The 18,461-nt window shown below is 41.4% G+C and overlaps 1 protein-coding gene across 19 annotated transcripts in view; it reads left to right on the top strand.

The window, feature by feature from the left end:
- Positions 1 to 2,897: 2,897 nt before the first annotated feature.
- LOC131493677 (zinc finger protein 25-like) overlaps positions 2,898 to 18,461 on the top strand; it is a 35,648-nt gene continuing 20,084 nt past the window's right edge. For 2 of the 19 annotated variants that reach the window (XM_058698319.1, XM_058698322.1), the window contains exons 1-4: positions 2,899 to 4,130; positions 5,645 to 5,755; positions 11,040 to 12,007; positions 13,350 to 13,408. In XM_058698319.1, the coding sequence (XP_058554302.1) occupies positions 13,394 to 13,408 (15 nt within the window). In that variant the 5' untranslated portion in view covers positions 2,899 to 4,130; positions 5,645 to 5,755; positions 11,040 to 12,007; positions 13,350 to 13,393. Of the gene's footprint in view, positions 4,131 to 5,644; positions 5,756 to 11,039; positions 12,008 to 13,349; positions 13,409 to 18,461 lie in introns of all 19 variants that reach the window. The other 17 variants (XM_058698307.1, XM_058698305.1, XM_058698320.1 and 14 more) reach the window with 17 other exon arrangements.

Here is an 18,461-nt window from a genome sequence, read left to right as displayed (position 1 = left end):
CCCAAAAGCCCCGCGCGCCTCACTCTGGAACTACGCTTCCCAGAAGCCTCGATAGCAACTCCATTTCGGATGACATATGATAATAAGGCCTGGCCTCCTCCAGCCGCCTGAGCGCTGCTGGGATTTTAGGACGCTCCCCCCGTGATTACTCACAGTGACAGCTGGTGACAAGTGGCAGCCCGCAGTGAGGGGGCTTGAAAACAGATAACTACCCGGAAGCGGTGCGAATATTGACCAAGTACTTGGAACCAAGTACAACAATACATTCAAATAATAATGTCCACTAACATCTGACTTTTATCTTAGGAATGCTAGTTTTCAAAATTATGCAAATGACACGTGAAATCTGTAATAAGGAGAAAATACGTATAGGCTAAAACAGAAAACTAGTACCACACATACCATTACCCAAAAGAAAGAAAAGTTTAATGTGAGTGCACAGTCTGAGATTTTTTTTTTACTCATTTTATGCTAATAGTATAAAATAACTCCTTTTACTAGGGAATATGCACTGAATATGCAGTGATTTCCTGGTCAGTCACATTATGACATTAACTTAGTTTTGTGCCAACAGAAATGAATTTCCATTCAGTGTAATGACAAAAAGTTTTTTTTTTTTTTTGGTAAGATTAACTTTAAAACCTAAAATCCATGTAGGCAAAAGATACATACACATTTGAGTATGTGTATATTATGTATACATACACACATAGCTGGCTTGCAGGGTGGAGCAACTGGATGTGGGAGTCCCAAACAGACCAGGTTCAGCCACTGCTGAGAAAATCCAAAGGCAGAGAGACCAGCGGTAGTGAAACAAGAAAGGAATTTACTTTTAGTGAGGCTAACACTGGGAAGACAGAGTGGACTAGCATCTCAAAGACTGTCCCCCAAGTGCTAAAAATCCTTCCAGGTTTATTTTTCAAAATGTGGGGCAAAGGATGGTGGGTACTGCAGGGAGGCAGTGAGAGTCCAATGATCATTGTCTTGGAGTCAAACATGGGTGGGGTCTTGCAGGCTCGGGGTAGTCCTTATTCCTTAAAGGGGTACTGTCAGGTCTGGGGGGGAGGTGGATGCTTGGTCCTCAGAGTCCTCCACCCGAGCCATGAGACCAGTTGGAAAGAAGGATGCGACTAGAAAATCTGAGGTCAAAATGGAGGCAGCCCAAGTCCTCTTTCATATACCCCAGTGTTCTGGATGGGAGGTGTTGGAAAAATAATTAAAAATAAAGGGTCATCTTAATTCTGCCTAAACGAGTGATTTCAGATTTTGGCCTGCAGAACCATGGATGTAGTTACTATTTACCGATGAAGGATAATTCACCCATAGATATACAAGTATTTTTACACAATAAATGTATCATTTTTATTTACTGTTATATTTTATGACTATATATATATATATATATATATATATTTCTTTTTTTGTAACTGTTTTATATATTAAAGTACCTGCCTTATTCTCAAGAGAGTCTGTGGTGGTCACTCCCACAAGCTATGGACACACACTAATATACAAGTCATACAGAAATAACCTCTTTAACAAAAATGCATACACCCAGACTCACTGACACAATAAATACACTTACATAGCCTGACTGGAATGATGTCTATTTGAGTCCTTTACCTTGTGACAGACACTGTCATATCTCCATGAATACATACATACGTTTCATAGATTGCTCCATGTTACTGGCGTGTTTGTTATTTTTTATTTCAGAATATATTTTGAATATCCCTTGTATGATTTAGTATACTTCTACTTTATCACATTTATTTTTTTTTAAGTTTATGTATTATTTTGAGAGAGACAGAGTGTGAGCAGGGGAGGGGCAGAGGGAGAGAGAGGGAGACAGAGAATCTTAAGCAGGGTACTCATGGTTCCATGCACAGAGCCCGACATGGGGCTTGAACCCACAAAACCGTAAGATCATGACCTGAACCGAAATCAAGTGTCAGATGCTTAACCAACTGAGCCACCCAGGTGCCCCCACTTTATTACATTTAAAGGCTGCTCTTTGTCATTGTACTTCATGGATTAGCATATTTACCATAAAATCTACTGAATATTTGTATCGACTCCACTAAACTGTGAAGGACATTCTTTATATAAATCTTTGAATTATATTAGCATATAACCCAATAAGTGGAATTACTCGAGTGAATTATTGCTTATCTAAAATCTTTTTTATTAAAGTATGCATATATTTTCTGGCTTATTTAAAAAAATATATTGCGTCCTTAATTTAGAAAAGTTATTTTCCTTTTCTTCAATTTCGAGACAAACTCTGCTTGGTAGAGATGTTATTTTTTTACTGTATTGCTGGATTCCATTTTTTAACATTTTAATTAAATTCCCTATTCACAAGAACTGATAACTGATACATGCTTTCCTATTAGTTTTGTGTCTAATGATACTCCCAGTTCTTTTTAGTTTTGCAATCTTTTATTGAAGTTTCTATTTTCAATCACAGAAAAAAGGGAGCACTCACATACCATTGTCTATATTGGACAAATTTCACCTGTTGCCGTATTTGCTTTATCTTATGTTTGCTGAAATATTTTAAAGTAAGTTAGGTATATTTCACTCCTTAATACTTCAGTATGTATCTCTAAAACTAAGTACATTCTTTAATAGCGCATCTATACTCAAATTCCCATAATTGTCCGCAAATGTCTTTTAAAGATTTTTTTTTTCCAAAACCAGGACGCAGTAAAGGACCACAAATTACATTTAGTAGTTCTTCTATGTAGGGCCAGAACCACAGACCTGCCAGAGTAACAATCTCCATACCCTTTGAATGGGATAGGTTTATTTACATTTTTATTTACAGGAGTGCACGCGAAGGATTATGGTAGACGTAGTCTTGAATTTTATTTGCTTACCCAGCAGTACTTGCGCCCTAGCCGTGGAGAGTGCTGCGCACGCGCAGCTCCGCCATCTTCCTGGTGCCCCTCCTGCGCCTACAGGTTTAGCGAAGCCCTATGTTCCGTTTCCAGATTTCCCAATAACTCTCAAGGTCCTGGTTGCCCACCTTCTTAACAGCAGAGGTTAGAGCGTGGGCCGGGTGGGAAGCGGCGTTGACCCGCGGTGGGGAGGAGCGGGACCCCAGACAGCGGGCAGGGGCGTCCAGGTCCGGACCATTGGCTTGGGTTCGAATGGCCCCCCAGCTCTAAGAGGGTGGTTCTGCCGGAGCGTCCGCGGGACGGGGGTGGGGGGCGTGCGCATGCGTGAGGCTGCGCTCTGCTTGCGTGGAGAGCCCCGTGACTTTTGAACTTGGCTTACAGCTCTGTAACAAGTGCCGTGAACGTCATCACCTTTGTTTTTGTCCTCAGTGGCCCCAGTATCTAGGGGGACCAGAAGTTCCAAGAGGTGCAGATTTGGGGTCCTGGGTGAAGGTTCCAAATATGAATTTGCCTTCTAATCTTATATCCTAATTTCTAAAGAACCTGTGGGTTCTTGTGAAGTTAAAGACCTGGGTCTCCAGAAACAAATCGCATCCTGAAGAGACCCTTGGGACATTTGATCCCTCCCCAGAGTTTCAGTCCCAGAAAGGGGTAGATCCTGGAACTGCAGGGCATAGCATAGGAATTCTTTGTTTTCCTGTTGCGTAAGGTGCCACTGTAACCGAACTAACCTGAGTTCACTCCTTGGCGAGTGACAGATGCAAACTACACCAGGTCGAGTTGTACAAAGGAAAATTTGCAGCAGATAAGGAGCTCATGAGGTATAACTTTCAAAGCCTTGACTCCCTGAGTAAGGTTGAACGGGTTCCTTTTATTTAGGGTTAGGATGAATATTTAGAAAGGGGATCTTTGTCATTGTATTGTAGATGGAGTAAGGTCCTGCAGTCGCCTTAAGGCAACCTACCTATACTCACACACATTCTGTGTTATGTAAATGGTACTCCTATTTGAACCAAGATGTTAGTATTATAATATGGTGGTTGCCCCACCTTCTAGAGGTCACTCCATGATCCCGCCTGCTCAGGGTTAAGCTCAAAGTGGTCCTGGCGGTGTTGGGGCAGTTGGTATTGGGGCATTCGCTATCCCTTGACAGGTGATTCCAATTTCCATTTGCCTGCGTTTAGAGAAGCCGGAAAGAGCTTAAGGAAAAATGTGGGACAGAGATTCGTGAGTACAAGCTGGTAAACAGTAAAGGTTAGGTGTTAGGGTCTAGCAGGTGACAAATCCCTCCTCTAGTTTCCCCCCCCCCCCCTCTTCATTCTTGAGGGGCACAGGGCAAAGGCCCATCTTCTGTAGTTGTTTCCTGGTGGACATGGGCTTGGTCATTAGGATTGTTAGTGGAGTAGAATTTTCCCTTAGCTCATTTTAGATATGTCTGTGGATCACCAGGTTTAACCTCCAACTACTCATATATTTGTGTTATGACCATCTGTAATTTTTGGCCTTCCTGAATTTGCATTTGAATTGTACCAGCCAGTTAACTGTGCAAGGTCCAAACAGCAGTAAGAGCAGTCGGATTATTAGTGGCCACAAGAAAAGGTGATCAACAAATTAAGGTGTACATACCCTGGGTGTCCTGGGTGTGCACAGGCTTTGCAGGCTGTACTGAGGTAAAGCCAGTTAAGCAGTTTTGGGCTCCAGGAGACTAGGGTCCATTCCCTGTATTACTTCGTGATTTACTGGATCTCAGGCCCTCATCCTCAATGCCTTGGGTGACAAATAAAGCAGTTCCCAAATCCCCTAGGTCTGGCCAATCCTGTTCATGCTCTCCATTTGATTTTTCCATGTCCCAGCAGTACTGTGATATTTCTTTTCTGCACACTAATGAGTTTTGTTTGGAGAGCAATCATCATTAACGTCAAAGGTAAAAGGAACTGTAGTTGTTGGGTCTTGGCTATCATTCCCTATCTCAGGAGTATACTTGTAGCATGGCTTTTGCTTTGAGGTGGAATTTAAGTATCATGTTATCCTCTCTGCATCATTAATAACTGGAGTAAGGTGGACACTTTGAATTACCCTGTGGGAATGGCTTAGTTGTATAGCTATGGAAGGGGGGTTTTCAAAGGATTTAGGGGAGCTCATAATGAAGTTAATGTTATGGTCATTTTTTATCGGGTGGAACACAGGCCATACGGTTCTTTAGTTTGTTTCCGTTTGCTATGATCCTTCTTATATTTACTAGAGAATTTCGCTCCCAGGGATGCTTCTCTGTGTTTATGGCTTTTGACATCTCTAGCATATTGGTGACAAGAACTAATATTAAGAAGGTATTCATTATAAAAATCAGAACAAAGTAGATTGGGCTAGATCATTAATAATCACGGAGATAATGATGGTCTATTATGGGACCTGACAGCAAACAATACAGGCTGACAAAAAAAAAATTATTTAGAGTTGGGAAGCCTTTTTCTTTTCTTTTTTAAGTTTATTTCTTTTAGAGAGCGAGTGAGCAAGGGGTAGAGAGAAGGAAAGAGGGAGGGAGAGAGAATCCCATGTGGGCTCTGCACTGTCAGCGTGGAGCCTGAAGTGGGCTGGAGTTCACCCAAGCTCAAAACTCTCAAACTCTCAAACTATGAGAGCACAACCTGAGCCGAAGTTGGTCGTTTGACCGACTCAGCCACCCAGATGCCTGGAGAACTCTTATTCTTTGAGGCTGCACTTATCTTGTGTCTCTGGAACAGAAGTTTCAGGCCCGTGAGTGGTTCACTGGAGTATCTGTTGTCATCTGGCACTGGTGGCATCTCCTTCTGGGTCTCTGGTGCAGACGCCTTCTTTACCATGGTGGATCTAAGGTACAACTCCCTCTAATTTTAAGGAGGGGTGTGTGGTTCTGAGTACTGGGTGGGGCCCTGTCCATATAGGGTATAGGTGATTCTGAGGTGACCCACTTTTCCAAGTTTGAGGTACACCCAGTCCCCAGGGTAAAGCTTGATCTCCTTGGCTAGAGGGAGGCCGAAATTCCCGTATTTGTTGAGCATGTCCATCACCTGTCGGGAATTAAGTATATGCTTAGTGTCTACAGAAACCTCTGGGTCTGGAGGTAAAAAAAAATCAGAACCTTTTGGGAAGGGCCTCTTGTAAGTCATTTCAAATGGACTGAGCTTTAGTTTGCCCTTTGGGGCAGCTCTCATTCTGGTGAGAGCTATTGGTAGTATCTTTAGCCAGTTTTCCTGTGTTTCCTGGCATAACTTTGCCAGGGTGTTTTTTGGGGTTCTGTCAGCACATTCTGTCTTCCTAGAAGACTCAAGTCTCCAAGCAGATTGTCACCTCCACTTGATATTTAAGGTCTTGGCTATCTCAGAAATAATTATTGATGTAAACGTTGACCCGTTATTACTTCGGATTGACCGTGGCAATCCAAATCGAGGAATTATCTCTTATTACGGCCTTTCTTATTTCATTAGCTTTTTCTTTCCTACAGGAAAAGGCGTCAGTCCATCCAGTAAATGTATCTATAAACTCCAGAAGGCATTTAATCCCTCCAGGGGCCATTGGCATTACAGTGAAGTCTGCTTGCCACGCCTCCCCTGGCATTGTCCCCCAGATTTGAGTTGCTCTAACCAGAGGGAGTACCTAAGGTCTGATTTGTACATTTTGTCCAGCAATAGGCACATTGGTTTGTTATTTTCTCAATAATTTCTTTCACCTTCAGGATGCTCATGATCTTTATTAACCACAAGTATAAAGCTCCTTTACCATAATGGGTTGAGTCGTGTGCACTCTTAGGGAGGCCCCAGGCAGTCAGCTTGGGTACCCAGATTCTTCCATTGTTATTTATCATCCACCCTCTGATTAAGAGACCATTGGTAGCCCAATTTTAAGCCTCCTCTATCTCCTGGGGGTAGGTGGAGAAAACTTATTTAGTGATAGAGACAGAATTAGAGCTAGCTGCAAAATCTCCCTACTTGGCAACTCTTTTTGCGGCTGCATCAGCCAAATTATTTCCCTTTGTTATCTCTGAATTTCCCTCTGGATGGGTTCTACAATGAACCACTGCCGCTTCTTTAGGCTTCTGTACAGCTTCGAGCCGCCTGTGCATTTCCTTGCCATATTGAATTTCTCTATGGTTGCTGTAGTCCTCTTTCCCTGCATGTGGCTCCATGGAGATGCAGTATAGAAAAGGCATATTTAGAATCAGTGTAAATGGTTAACACCTTGTCTTTACCCAACTGGAATGCTCTGGTTAGTGCGGTTACTGCTGCTGCTGTTTGGGCTGAGGTGCCTGGGCCCAGGCCTTTAGCTTCTCTAGGAGGGTTTAAGGGTACTACTGCATATCCTGCCTTCCTAGTCCATTTTGTGTAAAACTGATTTCTTCTGCACTGGATAGACAGGTTCACTCTTGAGATCTTTGTGGCTAGAGTAAACTTGATCAAACACTTATGGACAATCATGGATAATCATCATCAGGGAGTAGGGTGGCTGGATTTAAGGTGTGACATGGCCTCAGTTGTGTCCGGGGGGCATCTCTCAGCATGGCCTGATACCATAGCATTCTGTTTTGGGACAGCCACTGATATATCCCTTGCTTTCCAGTAAAGTGGAAACCTGGTGTGGGGTCCAAACAGCCATAGGTTGGCACGTAGTTTTTCTCTTTTTATCAAGATACACTGCTACAGCTCTTAGGCAAGGGGGCCAACCCTTGGCCATCATGTCCAATTGCTTAGAAAAATATGCCACTGCTCTTTTTACAGGCCCAGCATTTGTTTTAATATCCCTACAGTTATTGGTTGCCTCTCATTAACATGCAAATCAAACGGCTTAAGATCTGGCAGTGTGAAGGCTGGAGCCTTCCTAAGCAGGGCTTTAAGTTTATTGAAGTCTTGGCCCCAGGACTTATCGCATGCAGATGAATCTGTTTCAGATCCCCAAAGCTTATTACTAAGAGGTTTTGCAGTCATCCCCAAAGCAGGACTCCAAACACGGCAAAAGCCAGCCATTCCCAAAGACTTATGCAGTTGTTTGCGGGTTTTTGGTGGGGCTAGCTGACATACTACCGTTTTTCTCTCTTGGAGGAGGCTTCGCTGTCGTCTTGAAATAAACCCCAAGTACTTTACAGGTTCCTTAGAAATTTGGGCCTTTTCCTTTGAGACCATATACCATGTCTGCCAGGAAATTTAACATGGATCAACTGTTTTTGTCAGAAACTTTCTGGGTGGGACTAGTTATCGAAATATCATCTACATATTATAATACAGTGCTGTTTTTCTAAATTTAACTCTCTTAAATCTCGTCCCAGAATTTTCCCAAAGATGGTGGGGGAACAGTTCAGCAGTACTGTTGTGTTTGATGGGAGCCAGGATCTTCCCACTCAAAAGCAAATAGTCCTTGGAATTTAGGATCTAGTGGGATGCAGAAAAAGGCACCCTTTAGACCTGACACAGTGTAATATTTGCCGTTACTCAGTAAGTTGGTCAGTAGAGTATAGGGATTGGGTACTATAGGATGTATGTCTCAAACAGCTTCATTGACAACTCTGAGGTCTTGAATAAATCTGTATTCCCTACTTCTGGCTTTTTAATAGGTAAAATTGGGGTGTTACCTAGGGATCTACATGGCCTAATCAACCCCTGTGTTAAGAAGATCCCTTGTATAGCATCTGGTTTTAAAGGGTATTGCCTTACCTGGGGCCAGCAATCTAGCTGTCTCAATTTTACTTTTACAGATGGGGCGTTAATGGCATGCCCCCACCTGCCCTTACACCCAGACTTTTCCAGTTGACTTGGCTTAAGGTTTTTTTTGGGGGGGTGGTGGGGATTTCCTCTCTTTTAAATACTGGCATATGTTGTAATAATGCCATGAATTCGGTTCCTTGGTATCTAGGGAGTTGAATTTGTAATTTGCCCTGTCCTGAACTTAGAGTGACCCCTGTTTTGGCTAAAATATCTCATCCTAAAAGAAGAATGGGACATTCTGGCACAGATGGAAAACAGCGTTTTAACATGTTTTATCTTATTTCACAAGTCAAAGCCTCTAAAAACTTTGGTATCTCCTTTTCCCGAGACTCCTTTTATATTACAGTTTTTGTTAGAAAGGCTACCCTTCTGGGTGTTCAGTACAGAGAAAGTAGCTCTGGAATCAGGTAAAAATTCAACTAGCTCTCCTCCTATTGGTAAGGTCACCTGGGACTCCTTGTAGGAGATGAGGATCTAATGGTCCAAGACCAGCTGGGGAGCCCCATGGCCCTCTCATACCTTCAGTGAGGGACAAGTGAACTGATTCAGCTTTGTGCTTCTTCCTTTCTTTCCAAGAGCAGTCTGAGCAATCCTGTTTCCAGTACCCTTCCTGCTTACAGTGTGCACATTGATTGGACCCCAACTTTGTTTCTGGTCTCTTGGTCCGCGGAGGGGGCTGGGAGCACTCACCCTCGGGGTGTCTTTCCTTCTATTCTGTAGGCTGGAGAGCTACCATCAAAGGAGACCTTGCTTTCTCATTTTCTGGTCTTAACGTCTTCCATCACATTCTTTCTACTGAACACCTTGAAAGCTAGTTCTAGAAGCTGAGGGGTTAGTTTTGAGACTCACTGCCAAATTCTGGAGTTTCCTTTGAATGTCTGGAGCAGGTTGAGGTATGAACTAGGTTATTAAGGACCATATAAACTATGCTGAGTCTCGGGGTCCCAGTTTGTATTTCATCTTGAGCAATTTTGCAGCCTTTCCGTAAAGGCTAATGGATTCTCATCTGTCCCGTGTTGAATCTCCCTTAAATTTAAGGGACCAATTTATACGAGATATGCTTATCTCCTTCATAGCTTTTTATAAATATAATTTATTGTCAAATTGGCTTACATACAACACCCAGTGCTCATCCCAACAAGTGCCCTCCTCAATGCCCATCACCCACTTTCCTTTCTCCCCCAGCCCCCATCAACCCTGTTTGTTCTCAGTATTTAAGAGTCTCTTATGGTTTGCCTGCCTCCCTCCCTCTCTGCTTGTAACTTTTTCTTTTTTCTTTCTTTCTTTTTTTTGTCCCTTCCTTTCTCCCATGGTCTTCTGTTAAGTGTCTCAAGATCCACATATAAGTGAAAACATAGGATATCTGTCTTTCTCTGACTGACTTATTTCACTTAGCATAATATCCTCCAGTTCCATCCACGTTGCTGCATATGGCATGATTTTATTCTTCCTCACTGCCAAGTAGTATTCCATTGTATATATAAACCACATCTTCTTTAACCATTCATTAGTTGATGGACATTTACGGTCTTTCCATAATTTGGCTATTGTTGAAAGTGCTGCTATCAACATTGGGGTACCTGTGCCCCTATGCACCAGCACTCCTCCATAGCTTTTAAGAAAAGCCCTGATATGCCCTAAACTTTGTCTCCCATCATGGGAGTGGGGATCCCACTCAGGGTCAGCTCTTACCACTGCTGCCTCGTTCGGTCTTCGAGGATTTGATCCTGGCTGATTATCAGCTTCTTGTCTGGCTTTTGCTAACAAAGCAAATTTCTCTTGTTAAGACAGTGGTTAGCAAAGTTTGAATATCTGCCTACATTGGATTGTTGGTAGAAAAGACATCCTGCATTAAATTTGTAAATTAATCAGGTCAGCCCATAGCCCTTTAGTGTGTGCCTTCCAGTTATACAGGTCTGAGGTAAAAAATGGGATGTGGACATTATAGAGACTCCTGTCTCTTTCAGACTCCATCGGTCTCTGTCTGTCTCAATGGAAACATCCCATCCCTGGCTTAAAATTGATCCCTAATCTGGTAGTGCTATCTGGCAAAGGAGGATAAAGGGATACAGGAGACATAGGGGAAGGTTTGAGGAGGTTAGTCAAGGTTTAAGGGCTGGTGCTTATAAAACTGGGGGAGCCAAGGCCTGAGTACCAGAGGAATAAGGCAGAGGCTGATTACGATCTAACGACTTGGAGGAGATGGCAATCTGGGCAAAGATTCCCTGACTTTAGGTTTTCTGGAGCAGGTCTTCTCCATCAGAGAATATAGGAAGCATTTTTAGGGTTTTAGGTTCAACCGCCATTTTCCAAATCTTAGAATTCCTTTGCAACCCCACATTTTGATACAATGCCATAAAACACTGACCATATGAAATCTCTTCCTATTTTCTCTCTTTTACAGAATAAGCTCAGAAGAAAGTCCTATGTTTTCAGGTTAAGGGAGGGTATTTGAATAAATGCTTTCCATTTCTGGAGGTTATAGCCCAACGGCCTCTCCTTCAGAATAGAATTCATCCCTCCCATATTCTGGGATTCTTTCTTAGGGTTTCCTCTTACCCTCCACAAAGTAATTTATAATGGTTAGTGGTGACACAAATGCCATGCAACCTCACCCACAATATGTATGAGACTTGGTTGACTTAAAACCAGGCTCACAAGGAGAGAAAGTTAATGCTAAGGCGTCTAAGTGCGTGTGGGTAGTTGTGCCTTACAGAGTAGCAGCTGGGGCACAGGCTGCCTCTTCCATCCCCTCAGTGTCCAGGTGGTCCCAAAGGATTTATTGGCAGAGTGACTCAGGGAGAACCTGGTTTAGATTCAGTAACTCAAGGCACACTTCCCTTTTTAAGAGGAAAAACAGAGCAGTACAGGTGTCCCCAACAGACAGATCAAACAGGTCAAACGGGTAAGATGGAGATATCCTTTACCATGACTGATTCTAGACTAGTCTCAGATGGGCCACTTTCTCGTTTGCCAGGCTGAGGCACTCAGCCTCTGAGTGGCCAGGTCTTGTCCTGTGCCACTCAGGGATGTCTGCACCCAACTCTAATTGAGTGTTCAGTCCCCCAGAGTGTTTACTGGAGAGGCCCTGTTCTTAACTGACTGCCGGCCTGCCAGGCTTTGTGAGACAACTCAAAGAAGATACTCTTCTAGTCACAGCATAGGATCCATACCACCTACCTACCTCTGTGGAGAGATTTCAGAGCAAGAGGCTCAGGGCAGCCACAGTTCTTCAAGGGGTCAGCAGCATCAGTCCAGAGGCACAGACCGCACAAAGGGAGAGTCCCCTCCAAGAATTCCTCTCCCAGTCCCCAGGGTGGATGCGTGAGCCCGGATGAACCGCTGCCAACTGCTCCATCGGTGGGGAACCAGGTAAGCAGACGGCAGGACCTCAGAAGGACAACAGTCCCATCTGCATTGCCAGATTTGTAACCCAAGTAACAAGAGTTTGCTCCTTGGTGTGTCCCAGATAGAAACTACATCAGGTGGAGTTGTTGCACAAAGAGGGCCATGGGGAGTGACTTCCAAAACCTGATTCCCCAAGCAAGGGTAAATGGGTTCCTCTGTTTAGGAATAGGATGAATATTTAGATAGGGAAGCCTCGTCCGCCACAGCTCACACACACACACACACACACACACACACACACACACTCTCTCTCTCTCTCTCTCTCTCTCTCTCTCACTCTCTCTCGCACGCACTTTTCACTTTAATAAACTTTCCCACTGTGTTGTGTCTGTCCTTGAGTTCTTTCTTGTGATGACACCAAGAACCTTCGGCAACATCTTTGGGAGGGCTCTGGGGTCAAGGCTCCATGGCCCAGGATCTCCCCAGTTCACCCAGCAGCAATTTCTATATACCCCATGTTAATTTTCCCTATTTTTAACATCTTATGTAAGTGTGGTACATTTGTCCCAATTAATAAGCCAGTAAAGTCTGTATTTTCTCATATTTTCTCAGTTTTTCTGTAATGTTCTTTGTTTTGTGTTCCTTTCTAGGATACTATACTACATTTAGTAGTCTTATCTGCTTAAGAGCCTCATGGCTGTGATCAGTTTCAAAACTCTCACTTCCTAATTAATTTCCTTCCTTTTACTCATATCTCAGTTCTCTAGGCTATTTATCTATCAGTATGGTAAAAATACTATATTTTTCTTTTTTTTTTTTTTTTAACGTTTATTTATTTTTGAGACAGAGAGAGACAGAGCATGAATGGGGGAGGGTTAGAGAGAGGGAGACACAGAATCTGAAACAGGCTTCAGGCTCTGAGCTGTCAGCACAGAGCCTGACGCGGGGCTCAAACTCACAGACCGTGAGATCATGACCTGAGCCGAAGTCGGCCGCTTAATCGACTGAGCCACCCAGGCGCCCCAAAAATACTATATTTCTTCCCAACTCTATGCAGTGACATCATGTGGGTAGTTTGAAATTGGCCATGGCAGGAGTATTTATGCCTCCAAAATTGGCAAAAAAGTCAGAGCTTTTTTTAAAAAAAAATTTATTTTTTTGAGAGCCTGTTATTAGATATTTTCCTCTGTTGGCACTACCTCTATGTGGCCGTCTCTTTTCAGGAGCCAATAGGACAGTGTCCCATTGGAAGGCATTTTACCCACTGGTGTACAGAGTATTTGTAGGCAGGTAAATCCAGGAACTGTAGGGAAGGCAAGATGTAGGGGAGTCATTTATGACTCATCTCTGTTTTGTTATTTCTCAGTTGTATCTGCACAGGACTCTATGCTTTTGTAAGAACGGCAGAAAATGGACAAATCCCAGGTGAGTTGTTTTTTATTATTATTTCCTACTTTGTTTACATTAGATCTTCTGAATAAGGTATAGCCATTAAGATGTAAATGTAGAAATAGGTACATGTCAACTTAGGAGGAAATATGGAGTAGCAGATTAGTAACAGAGCTAAGGGCACAGTGTGGCAGTAACCTTCAAGTGCTTGAAGTTTCTATGCTGAGCTCTACATTTGTCTTGGATAGCAGTAGCAACCATTACTATAGGAAGTAGCAAACATTATTACAGGAAGTGCAATGAAAATAAGAATAAACCATAATGATTCTTAATGGGACATAAAGACTGTCCTGAAACTGAAGTCTGAGAACATGGTAGAAAGAGAGGACATATTGCCAAAGCATAACTGGTTTAGATTATCAAGAGATCATACTACTCCGATGTAAACAATGAGCTGTTCATGGTCCACTCAAATCTGGGATAAAACCTTCTAGTATCTTGAGAAGTGATGAAGGGCAATAGAAATAATTTACTCTAACTCTTCATGAAAATGGTTTTGGTTTTTGTTTAGAATTTCATGTGCAGGTTTTCAGCAGGAAGTTCAAATTGTATTCCCTGGAAAATATTTCTGCACCTCATGTTTCCATTTTAACCCATTGCGTGCAATTTTGGTTCTTTCCCACCACCTGCCTGAATTTGTTCTGGTGAAAATTCACCAGTGAATGTGATCTTATTGCTTGGCAACATTTCTTCTTTTCCAATAAAGCATTTAATATTTTAAATTTCCATCTAAGCACTACTTTAGTTGCATCTCACAAGTTTTTGTAAGTTGTGTTTTCACCTTGATTCTACGTAAAATATTTTCTATTTCTTTTGAAACTTCTGTTCAACCTTTTGAACTTCTGTTCAAGAATTGTGTTATTTAATTCCCAAGTAATTGGAGATATCCAGAGATTTTTCTGTTACAGATTTCTAGTTTGGCCAACAAACATAATATGTATGATTTCCTTCTTGTAATTTCATCGAGATTTGTTTTATGGCCCAGAATACAGTCTATTTTGATGACTATCCCATTTGCACTTAAAGTATATTCTACAGTTGTGGGGTGGCATGTTTGGTAAATGTCACTTAGGTTTAGTTAAGTGATGGTGTTGTTTAGGTCTTCTGTAGTCTTTCCAATTACCTCTTTACTTCTGTTAATTACTGAGAGAAATATTGAAGTCTCCGACTATATTACTCTGTTTCTCCTTTCAGTCTTATTAGTGTTTACCTCATATTTTGAAGATCCTTTGATAGGTGATATATATTTGATTTTGTCTGGGAAAATTGACCCTTTATCATTAAAGTAATGTGCCTACTTATCTTTGATAGTATCTCATATAGTCTATTTTGTCTGATATTAACATAGCTACTCCAGCTTTCTTTGGATTATTGTTTATGTTGTATTTCTCCATTTATCTTTTTTTTAAAATTTTTTTAATGTTTATTTATTTTTGAGAGAGAGAATGAGACAGAGCGTGAGTGGGGTAGGGCCAGAGAGAGGGAGACACAGAATTGGAAGGAGGCTCCCAGCTCTGAGCTGTCAATGCAGAGCCCATTGTGGGGCTCAAACCACGAACCGTGAGAACATGACCTGAGCCGAAGTCAGACGCCCAACCGACTGAGCCACCCAGGCGCCCCATCCATTTATCTTTAATGTATGTATTTTTATAGGTAAAGTTGAGTTTCTTCTAGACAGTATGTAATTTGTCCTACTTTTTTTAAAATCCAATCTGACAATCTCTTTATCTGGTATGATCAGAATGTCCACATTTAAAAATTGATTATTGACATGGTAGGTTAAAATCTTCCATTTTGGGGCGCCTGGGTGGCGCAGTCGGTTAAGCGTCCGACTTCAGCCAGGTCACGATCTCACGGTCCGTGAGTTCGAGCCCTGCGTCAGGCTCTGGGCTGATGGCTCGGAGCCTGGAGCCTGTTTCCGATTCTGTGTCTCCCTCTCTCTCTGCCCCTCCCCCGTTCATGCTCTGTCTCTCTCTGTCCCAAAAAAAAAAAAAACGTTGAAAAAAAAAATCTTCCATTTTGCTAGCTATTTTTCTATTTGTTCTTTATCTTTGTCTTTTTCTTTTCTTGGATTTTAGTTGAGTGTTTTCTATTATTCCATTTTATCCTTGCTATTAACTTATTATTTATATCTCTTTTTTTAAGTTTTAAAATAGCCAAGGACTTGGGTGCCTGGGTGACCCATTTGGTTGAGTGTCTGACTTTGGCTCAGGTCATGATCTCACCTTGAGTTTGAGCCCCGCATCGGGCTCTGTGCTGACAGCTCAGAGCCTGGAGTCTGCTTCAGATTCTGTCTCCTTCTCTCTCTACCCCTCCCCGCCCCTCACTCTCTCTCACTTTCGCTCTCAAAAATAAATAAACATTAAAAAAAATTTTTTTTAAATAGCCAAGGACTTATAACACACATTTTTAATCAGATTTATTAATTTAAACCAAATATTAAACCACATGATGGATATAGTATAATGACCAGACAACAGTATATTTCCCAGTTCTTCCTTCCTGTCCTTTGTGTTATTTTTTACTTTACTTTAACATATTTTATTTTTTACTTTAACTTATGCTATATACCCATAGTACAGTTCTACTATTTTTCCTTTAGACAGTTTAGCAACCTATAGCCCCCGTGCAACCACCAGTTTGTTTTCCATGTTTATGGGTCTGTTTCTCTCTTTTTTGTTGTTGTTAGGAGTCTTTTTTTTTTCTATTGTTTGCTCGTTTTTTAGATTCTACATGTAAGTGAAATATAAATGAAATTATATGGTATTTGTCTTTCCCTGTCTGATTTCACTTAGTATAATACTCTCTAGGTTCAACCATGTTATCACAAATATGTAAGCTCTGATTCTTTTTTGTGGCTGAGTAATATTCCATTGTGTATGTATACTACATCTGTATCCATTCATTTATCAGTGGACACTATTGTTGCTTCCATATCCTGGCAATTGTAAATAAATACGGGAGTGCACATATCTTCTTGAAGTAGTATGTTTATTTTCTTTGGAGGGATACCCAGTAGTAGAATTACTGGGTTGTATAGTATTTCTATGTTTAATTATTTGAGGAACTTGTAGATTGCTTTGCATAGTATGAAAAACAGTGGCGGCAACGCTTTACTTTCCCACCATTCTGCCCACTTTTTGCTTGGATTATTTAGGATTTTTTAATGTTTTTAAGAATGCTTTATATATTTTGGATATTAACCCCTTATCAGACATGTCATTTGCAAATATTTTCTCCCTTTTATTTGGCTGCCTTTTTATCTTGTTGTTGGTTTCCTTCATTGTGCAAACGCTTTTCAGTTTGATGTATTTCTGTTTATTTTTGCTTTTATTTCCTTTGCATAAGGAGATTGATCCAGAAAAGTATTGCTAAAGTCGATATCCAAGATATTACTGCCTATATTTTCTTTTCAGAGTTTTATGGTTTCAAGTTTTACATTTGGGTCTTTAATCTATTTTGAGATTATTTTTGTCTGTAGTGGTCCAGTTTCTTTCTTTTGTGTGTAGCTGTCCAGTTTTCCCAGCAGCATTTATTGAAGCAGATGTCTTCTCCATTGTATATTCTTGCCTCCATTGTCATAGATGAAGTGGTAGTGTGTGTGTGTGTGTGTGTGTGTGTGTGTGTGTACACGTACACACAGACACGCACATACACATATAGGTTTGTCTCTGGACTCACAGTTCTGTTCCATTGACCTACGTATGTATTTTTGCAACAGTATCATACTGTTTTGATTACTCTGTCTTTGTAGTATTTCTGGAAATTTAGGCTTGTGATACCTCCAGCATTGTTCTTTCACAACATTGCTTTGGCTATTTGAGATCTTTCATGGTTCCATACAAATTTTAGGATTTTTTGTTTTAGTTTTGTGAAAAACAGTATTGGTATTTTGATAGGGATTGCAGATCTGTACATTGCATTGCATAGTATGGACATTTTATTTTAATTTTTTTTAATATTTATTTTTGAGAGAGAGAGCATGAGAGGGGGAGGGGAAAAGAGAGAGCAAGGGAGACACAGAATCTGAAGCAGGCTCCAGGCTCTGAGCTGTCAGCACAGAGCCCGACGTGGGGCTCGGACTTATAAGCTGTGAGATCATGACCTGAGCCGAAGTTGGATGCTCAACCGATTGAGCCACCCAGGCGCCCCGTTTTCTGTTTTGTTATTAACGCAACAGATTTATATGATTGATTTTGTATCCTGCAACTTTACTGAATTCATTTATTAGACCTAATAGTTTTTTGCTGGGGTTTTTAGCTTTTTCTATATGTAGTATTATATCATTTGCAAGTACTGACAGTTTTATTTCTACCTTACCAATTCAAATGCCTTTTATTTCTTTTACTTGTCTGATTGCTATGGTTAAGAATGCCAGTACTATGTTGAATAAATTGATGAGAGTGGACATTCTTGTCTTGTTCCTGATCTCAGGGCAACAGCTTTCAGATTTTCACCATTGACTATGACATTGATTGATTTGTGTATATTGAACCATCCTTCCATCCCTGGAAGAAATCCCACTTGATTGTGGTGAATGATTTTTTGAATATATTGTTGGATTAAGTTTGCTAGTATTTTGCTGAGGATTTCTTTTTGTGTGTGTCTTTGTCTGGTTTTTCTATCAGACTAATGCTGGCTTCAGAGAGTAAATTAGGAAGCATTCCTTCCTCTTCTGTACTTTGGAATAGTTTGAGAAGGATAAGTATTAAGTCTTTAAATGTTTGGTAGAATTCACCTGTGAAGCCATCTGGTCCTGGTCCTGGACTTGTGTTTGTTGGGAGTTTGTTGTGTTTTTTTTTAAATTTATTTTCGACAGAGAGCTTGCATGAACCAGGGAGGGACAGAAAGAGAGAGCATCCCAAGCAGATTCCATGGTGTCAGTGCCGACCCTATTGCAAGGCCTCATTCTACGAACTGTGAAATCATGACCTGACCAGAATCAAGAGTCGGATGCTTAACTGACTGAGCCACCCAGGTGCCTCTGTTGGGAGTTTTTTGACTTCAGTTCAGTTTCATTTCTAGTAAT

This window comes from Neofelis nebulosa, chromosome 13 (genome assembly GCF_028018385.1).
Source record: "Neofelis nebulosa isolate mNeoNeb1 chromosome 13, mNeoNeb1.pri, whole genome shotgun sequence".
Taxonomy (NCBI): Eukaryota; Metazoa; Chordata; class Mammalia; order Carnivora; family Felidae; genus Neofelis; species Neofelis nebulosa.
The sequence above is the reverse complement of the archived record's forward strand: the minus strand, read 5'-3'. Positions and strand labels throughout refer to the sequence as shown.